Source organism: Corapipo altera, unplaced genomic scaffold, assembly GCF_003945725.1.
Source record: "Corapipo altera isolate COAL_440 unplaced genomic scaffold, ASM394572v1 55, whole genome shotgun sequence".
NCBI classification, from domain to species: Eukaryota; Metazoa; Chordata; class Aves; order Passeriformes; family Pipridae; genus Corapipo; species Corapipo altera.
Genome location: NW_020884882.1, coordinates 10,418,625 through 10,430,711, shown reverse-complemented (window position 1 = coordinate 10,430,711; position 12,087 = coordinate 10,418,625). Strand labels below are relative to the sequence as shown.

Below are 12,087 nucleotides of genomic sequence, written 5' to 3'. Positions count from 1 at the left end.
TAGACCCTTGATCATGCAAAGGCTGGGATTTTTGATAGCTGACAGAGCTTATATTAATTCTTTGCAAGGTCTAACGTGCTGTACTGGCAACAACACCATGATTGGTTCTGGTGGGTTTGCTGGCTTTGCGATAGAAATTTCTTATAATGATTCTTAAGGGCAAGTGAATTAATTACACTGAGATTTCAGACTGAATCTGTTCTTCTCTTGTCATAACCCCATTTCTGTGCTCTGGCAGCATATGGGAAGTAACACTCCATGGTACCTGGATGACATGTCTGCTGTGTAGCTTGAAGCAGTTTTCAGCTGATTGTGTCTGATGGTGTTTGCACAATGTTTTTGGAACCAGATCAACTCTCTGCAGATTAAAACCAGTTGCAGTGTCTACGCCTGGATCTATTGTTCTAGTGACAGACTCCCTAAACTCAGTATAATTTAGACTAACCGTGACAGTTCGTGCTTTTAGCAAAACTCAGCTGACTCAGGATAAATTGAAATGAAGTAAGTGTTCAGTAACTGAATAACCACCAGAATCTGAAAATAATTCAGCAGAATTGCAGTGTTGCACACCAGCAGTCCTAGACTGTGGTCCTCAAGCCAAGGTAAATGACCCATTGGCTGGTCCCCATAATCATATTAAATCATGTTTTCTGTTAGACCCTTGCTGAGAACTAGGCATAGGTGGTGATTCTTGAGAAATCTTGAGTATGATGATACATACAAAATGTCTGGAAACTGCTGGTTAAACAGATGCCACAGCCTGTTACATCTGCCTGCGATAGGTCCTGCACATCCCACCCATGCTCATGTGGGACACCTTCCCACCACACAGCCCTACCCCAGGAGAGCACACACACCTCCTACTTGAAGAGAGAAGTTGGGACAACTGCTATGTGCAGTTTTTTAGAGCTGAATGGATGTGCTGAGATGTGAAATCTATGTTGTTTTCACTTTTTTTTTCTTTAAGATAGATCATTTCCTCTGCTCATTTGTGTCAGGAAAGGGCTCGGGAGGCAACATACAGCTGCAACCAGAGGACAAGAGTCTGCCATCAAAGCATAAAGCTGTATTACAGCTGGCAGTATCTTCGCACGGTTTCTCTCCCTTGGGACAAAATGCATGCTGTTAATCTGGGAAAGGTCCATTTAAGAATTTAACCCAAGTAGGGTGGCGTTGTGTCAACAGTGAGAAAGGGGGAGGCGAATGACTGAGCTCAGAGTGTGAGGCATGACAATTAACAGGTTTGAGCAGGATCCTGGGGAAAGCAGTGCTCACTAGAGCAGGAGTCTCCGGTGGAGAAACAAGGACAAAGTCAGGACTGGTTAATGCATATCTACTGTATTTATTAATCAGTTGGATTATATAGCTGGTGACAGAATATGGTCAAGTGCCAAGAAAGTCAGATTTAATTTAGCAGCGTGGGAATACTGAGCTTTGGCATTTGTCTCCCGCTGTCTTCTTCCCCTTTCCTGAATTTCTTTGTCTTTTTCTCTTTTCCTCCACTTCCTTTTCCTTATGTTCTTTTGTCTCAAATTATTTCTCAAAGCATTTTCCCTCTTTTGTAATGAACCAGCCAGGACTGCCTTGGATTAGTTCCCTTCTTTTAGTTTCTCTCAGTTCAGCTTCCTTAGATGCTCCTTTTCTGGCCCTCATCGAGTCCCTGGATGAAATCCCAGCTGCTTTGAGAGTTTGTCCCTCACTGGGCAGAGATTTTTCCTCTGTCTTCCTTCAGTTTCCTCTCTGTATCTGTGTTTTTTCCAATTACTCAAACCATTCATCTTGCCCGTCCCATCTGCTCGCTCGCTCTCATACTCAGCTATGGTTCAGTGTGAACTCAGCAGGCTGTAAGATTAATTTGTGCTATTAACTGTTTCACTTGTCTGGCCACTTCTGAACTTCTACATAAAGGAGGCTCTGTAAAGCACAACATTTTAGAGGACTGATGAAAGGCAACTGCAATCTCCACTTGACCCTACAGTGCTGTTCAGCAGTGAAGCATAACTATGACATACCGAGTCTTCTAGAATCTCATTTTCTTCGGTTTTGCTTTACCACTGTTTGTAAATGGAAGGAGCCACATTGCACTAGTAGCCATGGCACCAGCTTCTCTCTGACCCCAAGCAGTAAATGCTTTGGGCAGCAGGATAGGGCACACAGGCTGGTTAACCAGTCCTTGAAGTCAGTATCTTGAGTTGTTGAGGTGCAGGCACTCTGCTTAGCACAATTGGCACCTCTTCCAGAGGCCATCGATAGCCGTGTCCTCCTTCCAGCCTGATCCTAACCTGCTCGTGCCAGCAGGCTCTGCAGCATTCCTGAGCTTGGGCTTTGCCCTTGAGCTGTGTGAGTAGAGAAAGAAATATAAGGTGAACCCAGGTGAGCCCTGGCTCACCACACGTTATAGACCAACTTGTAGGTTTGTCTTAGAGGTCTCTTCTGCTAACAGTGTAGAGCATCTTCTTTAAAGGAAATCATGTGCATGCTAACAGGAGAGACCTCTGTCCCAGCATAGCTCCACCAGAGCCTACAGTCTACATCTGCCTTTTATGACCTTTAACGTGAGAAGTACAAACTCTGAGCATTACTGCTGTGTTGGTATGGTTGGCTATTTGATAGGGGTGAAGAGTATTTTCTGTGTCCAAATAGGAGCAGAATTACTTTTATATGAAGAAGAGCCTGAAGTTCAGACCTCGTGTTCAGGGTCAGAGAAGCGGCAGCTGACTAATACTGAATGAATTTTACCTGTTGCTGTAGAGCGTAGAGGAGAAGCAAAAAATACCATTGGTGGTATTAATGTTTTCAATCAACATCAGCGTAATTAGCACTTACTTATTTCAGGAATTGAATTTGTCATGCAGTCTCTGAAGTTCTGGCTCTCTAACGCAGGGAAATCAAATCCTTACCTCTCAGATGAGATCTCCAGGAGTTTCCCATTAATCAAGTACATTCCAAAGTTTCTCCAGGAGATGGCAGCAGTATACTGCAAGTACAACTGAATGAACACTGCAGGAGTCTGAATGTTGTGCTGTGGGGCACTGGGTTATTTTTAGATTTCTTCTTGTTAATCTTTTTAATTTTTGTGTTGCCGGTACGATGGTAGGCATGCAAAGTTCAGAGCATGGAATATGCACTGGTGTGCTCCTGCTATTGGTCTGTTACTTGTCAATCTTTCGTCAGTGCTGGTAGTTTTAAGGAGGATGCAAGATGCTTAAAGCATCACTTTTAGTCTTACTCCCACAAATGTGTTAATGATAGGGTTTATTCTTAGGTGGCTCTTGGAGCTGTTCCTGGAGGAAGGCACGGTGCAGGCAGGGCTGCTGGAGCAGGCTGGCAGTGAGCAGAAACCCATAGAGGGCAGCAATAAACTGAGCGGCGGCTGGGAGACTCTGTGCCAGTAGATGGGTCTCCCGACTTAGATAAATGACATTTTATTAGTGATAGATGTCACCAAAATAAGTACTGCATGTGTCTTTGTAGCTGAGGGATTTGGCTGGAGTTTGAGGGCAAAACCCCCCAGCCCAGCCATGCTCCCACCTTTCAGGATGTCTCCCAACTTCCAAAAAATGACGAGCGCGACTCTTTGCCACCCACCAGAGTTTAAAAGTTTCCTCCAGAGGTCAAGAAAATGTCCAGACAAATAAAATTACGTCAGGCGTCCAGGATGTGACACAACCTTAACAAAGTCATTTGAAATCATTTGACAGTAAATTTCCCCGTGAGTTCCTAGCCTGGGGCACGGAGAATCCTCTCCTCTCCTCCTCCCTGGACGAGCCTCTCGCCGACCATCCAGATCGCAGCACGCCGAGTACACGCGGGGTCTTGATGCGGCCTGATGGGCTCCTAAAGGCGATTCGGGAGCCTGGCAGAGCCCCCGCAGCTGAGTCGGCTTCCGTCAAGAGCTTGACATTGAATGTATCGTGTCATGCAGATGGTACCTCAGAGGAGTGAGAGCTGCCATTTACAGCACTGATGACAACAACTGCCGAGATCAGTGGGATCTTAAGATTGCTTTAATATGACTGGCACCTAGCAATTTAGCTCACATTGTTTGTGACAGGGTGTCACTCTTGCACTTGTCTGGGGATGAATGATAGAGGGTTATAAACCGTGGAGCTTCCTCTTTTGGAGGAGATTAAACCGCTGTATGTACAGTTGTGGAGAATTAGATGCCTGCCGCAGCAGGGTGTGTAAAGAGAGGTATTTGCAGAAGCCTCGTAAAAAGTTTAGTCTGTCTCATAAGGGCAATGACCGTCAAAATTACCCCACCACCCCCAACCCCTGCAAACGTGCTGTCAGCGCACAGCGTTTGTAAGCGCTTTGGATTGCCTTGTGCTGACCACCCGGTACCATCTTAGCTTTGTGATTTCCTTCAGGTTAGCCAATATACGTTTGCTATGTGCAGCTACCGGGAGAAAAAAGCTGAACCTCAAGAGCTGCTGCAGCTCGACGGATACACTGTGGACTACACGGACCCACAGCCAGGTACGGGGCTGGCGGGTCGCTCTGCGCCCGCGGGTGCTTGGCTCACCACGCGTGCAGCTCCCCAACAGGAGTCTTCTCTCTCTCTCTCTCTCTCTCTCTCTCTCTTTCTCTCTCTCTCTCCCTGCCTGCAGCTGAATTGTGATCAGCATTATTCTAAATATGTTTGTGTTTATACTGATCATTAGCTATGCATGACTTTACTATAAATAGATCCAAGGAACTGTGCTAAGAGTTGCACCAGAGGAGAGAAAGACTTGTCTCTTCTGGGGAGCATAAGTGAATTAAACGTGTAAATCCCTATGAAATTTGATTGTGAACTGAATGCTCAAACTGAGTAGTGATTCTAACCCGTGCCTTCAGTTTATATTCCCTAAATTAAAGATTAACAACTACACCTGTCTTTATTGTAGAAAATATTTATAGGACCAAGCCAGCACTTTTGCTTGCCCCATTCTGTCTCTGATGGATATCAGCATGTGGAAGGGGCAGAGACAAAAAGGGCTGGTACTTGGAGGTACCTGTTGAATGGTAAGACCCTTCTCCAAGTGGAGGAGGGTCCAAGTAGACTTTTATTTCAGTGGGGCAACACACTGAGTGTGGTGATCCTCCCCATGCCCTGGATAAGGGTATCGCCAGAGGAGATGAAGAAAGGTGCAGTAGGTTGGTTGTCAAGACCTTTATTCCAGGTTAACGGTCATGTTATGGAGATGGGAAGATGTGTGCCAAATCAGGGCAAAGGCAGAAATAAGGGCATCATCCAAGCACCTTTTGTGCACTGTAAGCACTGATGCATTTGGTCTAATGGGGAACCTCCCACCACATCCCTTTAAAATCCATTTTTAATTGGGCTCCAGTGCTGCAACTCACATGGGACCTGCACAGATGGGGCCGTAGGTGAGAGAAGCAATTAATCCAAGAGTGTCAGGGCATGTTTTAGTAATTGGAGTGCAGGATGGTGAGCTGTCTTTCAGGTGAGTTTGATGCAGGGGAGGGGACTGAGCTGGGAGCAGCATGGAGCTGGCTGAGGTGACACCCAAGTAGTGGTGGGGTGGGCAGCTGGGGAGATCCCCTAGCTGGCCTCAAAGTCTGTGAAACTGCATTGTCACTTCCTTTCCTGCCAGGTTTGGATGGCGGCAGAACATTCTTCAATGCTGTGAAGGAAGGAGACACAGTGATTTTTGCAAGTGACGATGAACAGGACCGTATCCTGTGGGTCCAAGCCATGTACCGAGCCACCGGCCAGTCTCACAAACCTGTACCGCCTACCCAAGTGCAAAAACTAAATGCTAAAGGAGGAAATGTACCCCAGATAGACGCCCCAATCTCTCAATTTTGTAAGTAAATAAGTTCTCCTAGAAAGCAGGAGTCTTTGATGGAAAGATTTTCTGCACTGATCAATATTCACGCACATGTTTCTGATTTCAAAATGAAATGTTTTTTCATTATCATTAAGCTGCTTTTTACATCAGTAGATCCAGAAGCGGTTAACCTGTGTGTTTAGCACAACCAAACCCAAGAAACAATATTCCTTGGGGAACTTGTCAATGGGTATTTTAAAGTGCAATACTTGATGGAGGAGAGAGACTGAGATCTGAGAGCCTGAGACCCAGCTTGCTTTTCACAGACACGTGTCTTACCCCCACACAATAAACTGCACACCCAGATCAGAGTGATTCATTAGTGCCATTAGCTGTCTATCAAATGCATCACGTGCCCAGAACTACAGGTGCAAATCTTGCAAGTATGAAATGCACACACAAAAAGAGGTCTCCTGTTGAATATTCAACTGTAGGAAAACATATGGTATTTTTAACAGGTTGCTTTGCAGGCCAGTTAGATGTGAATTTAGAGCAATCATCTTTTAAGTCGTAGCTATGCTGCATGTCCTGTGCAGTTATACCCAGTTTGCTTCATTTGAAATTTAGAGCAATTTCTTTTGTCTTGCAAATGTAATTTGATTATAAACCACACAAATGCCTCCTCACTCATTTTTCTTGAAGGTCTCAATCACACGTCTGCAGCCCCTTTGTTATGTAACATACAGCAGTTCTTGTTAGCTTCAGCAAAAATTAAGAATTGTATCATTAAATATAAGTAAGGAAAAGTGGTAAATCTTAAAGAATTCTCCTAATTAAAGCAGATTTTAACATTTTAAAATAGTCTCTGTAAAGCAGTTATGGAGTATATTGTTACGAGGAACTCAGGAAATCTGCCCTTTGCTTGTCAATAGCATTTAATCATCTTTTATATTTGTTTGACTTTTTCATGTTGATGTTTATAGAAAACAATAGTGCAAGACACACAGCTATACAACCAATGTTACAGCAGAAAACCTCTGCTTGATGCTTTTTAATTTTTTGTACTCTCAACATGCCTGCATATTTTGGCCTCCCTTCTGTCTTGCGTTGCTGCTGCTGTGAGTGAGATGTAGTGTGATGCAGCCTGGTAAACCTGCAGTGAGTGTTTCAATTTCAGTGGCCCTCATCCTCCTCATCCCAGTCAGGTCACTGACTTTGGGAGTGCAAGGTGTAAAGAACTGGGGTTGGGAAGGAAGGGCACCTCTCAGAAAGCCAAAATGGGGGGTAGGAATTGTCCTCTTGTAAGTGGGACATTTACTGGTTGTAATTAACCTCCAGCCTGGTTGAGTTGTGCTGACCTGAGATTGTATCCCAGAGATTTTATATCCCTCTGCCCAGAGTGTTTAATCAAAGAATTCTTGGAAATAGCAGGCATAGGTCCTTCTACTGCTGCTTTTTTACATGCTGAAAGCCTTCAAAGCCTAGCAAAGGAGAACAGCAGAGGGATGCTGTTTGTGGCTCCCTTTCCTCACAAGTGATGCTGAAGGATGCTCATAGCTGTGGGGTTGGTGCACAGAGGATACAGTCCTGCTTATCCCAGCATGATTCCTGTGGAGTAAGATGAGAACAGAGAACATCAAACTAGGGAAGCACCTTTCCCTTCAGTCGTTTCCCATCCCTGCAGACATCAGGCCTGGAGAATTTTTTCTGCTGGGTAGATTCCTGATGTTTACAGAGTTTTCACTTTGTCGCACCAATATGTTGGTGGGCAAAGGTAAGGCTTGTGTTCCCAAACACATCGTAGCAGCTGTAGCAAAATCTACCAGGAATTTGAGGAGGAAAAGGGAATGCCCAGGGCTGTGGACATTTGAGTGTGATGTCTCCATGCACAGCCAAGCGCTGTGTGCGTGGGAGAGCTGAACCCCTCTGCTTAGAGTACCCGGGGTGGAGAAAGGGCAACTTGCTTGTCTAGCCCTTGACAGGAAGCAGGGAGGTCAGTAGCTGAGCCCAGGAGTCCTCTCTGCATCTACCCACAGCCCAACACATCCATCAGAGCCTTGTGCTGCTCGTAGTCCTGCAGATTCTATCAGCCTGACTGTGCTCAGAGCTAGAGAAATGCCACAGGTTTGACCTTGTTTTTCCATCTCACTCGCCTGCCAGGAGGCAGGGATCCCTCATCCTTGCTTCTGGTGAAAACAGCCAAGATTTCACTCCCTGTTTCCTCCAGGGCATTCAAGGGGGTCAGGATCTGACCTCAGTTTCTCTCACTTGTTCTCATGCTAATGCCAGCTCCAAATCTGGATCATTTTGCTTTTTATAACGCCACCACCCTCTTTCCACCCACAATGTATTTTTCCAGAAGCTGGGCAGCTTCAGGCTCCCCTTTTTGCTGCAAGCACTGGGAAACCCTCTTGGTTGTGTTGTGCCAAAGCCTGGAAGAGAGAAACTAGTCTGCTCATCAGTCCATCAGTTCAATGATGACTTGCTACCTCAGCATCCTCTGGGCTAGTGTGTTTTGACCTTGGTCTTCCTTCCTCCTCCTCCTCCTCCTTTGAATCTAGATTTCTCTGACAGGTTTTTGTGCACATCCTACAAGAGGAGTAGGGCAACATGCCATAGTACACCTTCATCTCAACAGCTGCTCAACAAGGCTGCTCATTTTTCATATTTCAATGTCTGTACGTGGCAATGCTCATTGCAAAAGTCATTGGGTGCAGCAGTTAAATAATCCAAAGCAGGAGTGAAGTCATGCATGCTCTGATGGCTTGTCGGGATTCTTAAATGCACAAATACATATCTCAGCTCCTTCAGTCTTGAAATTCAAACATATCAAGTATTGCATTTTTAAAAGGGTCTTGGTTTGTTATTGGGTTTTTTTGGCTTGGGTGTTTTAGTTTGGGGTTTGTTTTTCTTTCTTTTTTTTCTTTTTTTTTTTTTTTTTGCCTGCAGAAAGGTAAGGACTTTTGCGAAACATTCTTGTACATTTATCTTTATACCTGTCATTTTTTTTTTTTGTGCTTATTAGAGGCTATGGTGAATGAGGATGTGCAAAGAAGTAAATGTTAAGCCATTTGACGAGTAACTGTTGTTACAGCTTTCATGTCGTAGCAGTCCAAGACGGCTCATGCGCATGCATGCACACGCAGAGAAAATCCAGCCCTCCACGCCTGGCATGGAGCTGTCTGTCACACAGAAACTTGGGAAGGACATATCTCGTTCTTTGGGAAACTTGGGAGAAATAGTGAATTCACTTAGTTCCCCCCTCTTTTGACTTAGTAGATACAAAGTTCGAGAGGCACTCAAATTCTCATCCAGAGTTTGATGGCAGCACTTGAGTTGGAAGCAAACAGACAGCTCTGAACCAGGGTGGAGTTTATTTTATTTGCTGTTTAAGTACTGAAAAAAAAAATAGATCCTGCTATTCATTAATTTTTGTATGACTCTACAATTCCTTTTATGTGGGTGAACAATACCTGTTAGAGTGAAAAGTTTTGCTTTTTTTTGTTTTGCTACAATTTCAAAGAAAAACTCCATTCACGCAAAGCTGTGCTTTTCTCCAGTGTTCGCATTATAAAAGAAAAAAACCCTAACTGTTCTTGTTTACTGTTGAAACCATGCACAGTATTATAGTCAATAATGCTGCCAATACATATTACACCTTTTGTCAATATTTAAGCTTCATAAAAGTGGTCACTTGTCTGAAAGCGCCAATCTTTGTTTGTTCTGTGTTAGTGATGCATCAAACAAAATTCCCAAACATGCTCAACGTTGTTTTTTTTCCCAAAACCCTTTTCTTTTTAACATGAAAGATTGGTCCGTACTTGTTTTATGTATCACTTGTGGTTATATTTAATTTTTTAATGTCTGTTTATATTTAATAACTGTTAATCACACCATATACAAAGAGTTGGTTGTTTTGAGAATTTGTGATGATTTGTTCCCCCATAATAAGTAGCGAGGTTTATTGAGCTGCTTAAGAAATTTTCAGCTGTAAGTGGTTTTCTTTTTAGTTGGTTTGATTTTCTTTAAGTTTCTTTTTCATTCTTTGCTTGAACCCAAATATTTAGCTGCTAGGTTAGGGCTCCTGTCTGCTTTCCTGAGCCTTGTTGCTAGTCTTTATGTTATTCTGGTTTGTTCCTTCTTACCCTGCTAACTTCTAGCTGGACTCAAGGGTAAGTGCTTCCCTGTAGCTAGCACAGCTCAGATAATCAGGCTAGATTATCTGACGTATGCAATGTGCTTTTTTTTTTTCTCTTAAATCTTTCTCATGTTTAGATTTTGTAGTACAAACTTTCCATGTTATTTTCCTGAATTGAGGTTTGAAATGTAAGTTTCCATACTGAAATTGGGATGCATGTGATGTTTGCATAATTGCCTTCTCTCCCTGGCTTTCACATTGGCATCAAGTGATCCTCTTAGTAAAGCCAATCATTAACATTTCTATTTTTCATTCCAAGATGTAAATATTAATTAACATCACAATAAAACTGTAAATAATACCTTCTTTTGTTTCATGGAATTTACATCTAGTTGACTGCTTCCTGCCTGAAAACAGATCATTTTGCACTCTGACAATATCCTTTCTCTCCGTGCCGATGATTAGCTTGGTGCAGCGCACCAGAGTGCGGGGCTAACCATGGACACCTCAGGGTGTAGAAAGGTAGGGCAGGAGACCCCAAGAGACCTAGACAAGGTGCAGGACTCCAGAGGAGACCCCCAGAAACCCCTCCACGCATGCCCTGTGAAAACAAGCCTGAGGTTTGATAGTTCCCTTTCCCATAACCTCATTAGGGGATGATTTCAGCAGCAAGTGGCAGCTCTCTGGGTCACCCTGGATTTGGCAATGCTGTCCCGCTCAGACCTAAATGCATTTGTCATGGAGGGGTGCTGCTGTTCCCCCAAATTATCATAAATTAATGTTTTAGCATGGGTCTCAGTCACCAATCAAAGCCACGCTTGTCAAAGCACAAGCCAGGGGGATTGCTATTTTACCTTTTCCCGCTGGAATACCTACTCTGAAAAATATAAAAGCCCAAACTTGTACTATAAGACAGCTTCTCCTCAGTCTTTGTTCAGTCCTAAGTACACCCAGTACAAATCCTTTATTGGTGTTAAAAGCTTCTTCTCTAATATCTGGTGAGTGCCTGCTTTCCTTAGGAGGGAATAGCATCAGTGGGTCATGAGAGCTGGCAAATATGTATCCGGAGTATCTGAATGCAATTATGAGAAGGAACAGGCGGTGTCATCCCTCCTGGCCATCAAACAAGACTCCTTTTTTCCTTCTTGCTCCTTTTGTTTCTCCTTTCTTCTTTTTTTCCAATGTGTGAGTATGTGCGTGTGTGTACAAATATCCCCCTGGGTATAGCAGGCAGAATTCCTTCTCAGCAGACACTTTCTTTTTTCTTTCTTTATTTTGTTTTCTAAATGTTTGGATTTCCAAAGAGGATTCTTATCAGACTTTACCTCAAAAAAACGCACAAAAGTTTAATTTGAATGAAATACAGATTTTTGCCACTTTGAAAGAAAGAAAGAAAGAGTGAATGAATGAATGAACTTGATTTTGGCAACATTACATGTATTTGCACTACTATGCATTGCTATCCTATTAGATTATTAGTTTTGTGCTTTAATTGCTTTATTTTTTTTTAGATAGTTAGAGATATCATGAGAACGCTGCTGTGTCTTCTGTATTGTCAACTTGCAGATGCTTCATTGCAGGAATGCAGAATTAAAATGTTAATTCAGTTCTCACGTAATTTGCATGAATTTAAAACTAGCCTGTAAATCACTTCTATGTGCTTTAAGAAGCCTGGGACTCTAACTTATGAAATACAAATTCACGGGTTTCTGCAGTCATCCAATTCAAAATATTTTTAAATAGTTATAAAAATGCTGTGAAACAATGTTTTGTACTCTAAATAGTTGTTCTAAAACTGTGTTTTTAACTTGCCACACAAGGAATTATGTAAGTTCATACTACAAATTCTTATTCATTTAATGACCAAGCATTAGATAACTTAGATTGCAGTTCAGTGCCTGGTGTGTCTGGTGATTTACAGGAACATTCATAATAATTTATTAAAATTGTAACTCAAGCAGAAAAGAATTTGTTTACAGCAGGGGAAAAAGCCATAAACCACAGAAATAAACAGGCAATTAAATTTAAAACTATCTTCTAACATGGAATAATATGAAAGGGAAAAGAAAGAGCTCTTTGCTCTGCAGTGAGAGGCGAGTTGAGGCTGCTGCAGCGGCTGCAGCTCCATGCAGGGAGGAGGTTTGGGGAGGAGGTTTGCAGAGCCCTGTGCGC

At 43.1% G+C, this 12,087-nt stretch overlaps 1 protein-coding gene across 12 annotated transcripts in view; it reads left to right on the top strand.

The window, feature by feature from the left end:
* Positions 1-12,087, top strand: part of CADPS (calcium dependent secretion activator) — a 170,344-nt gene that overhangs the window by 66,908 nt on the left and 91,349 nt on the right. For all 12 annotated transcript variants that reach the window (XM_027640313.1, XM_027640317.1, XM_027640315.1 and 9 more), the window contains exons 9-10: positions 4,371-4,479; positions 5,601-5,813. In XM_027640313.1, the coding sequence (XP_027496114.1) occupies positions 4,371-4,479; positions 5,601-5,813 (322 nt within the window). The remainder of the gene's footprint in view (positions 1-4,370; positions 4,480-5,600; positions 5,814-12,087) is intronic.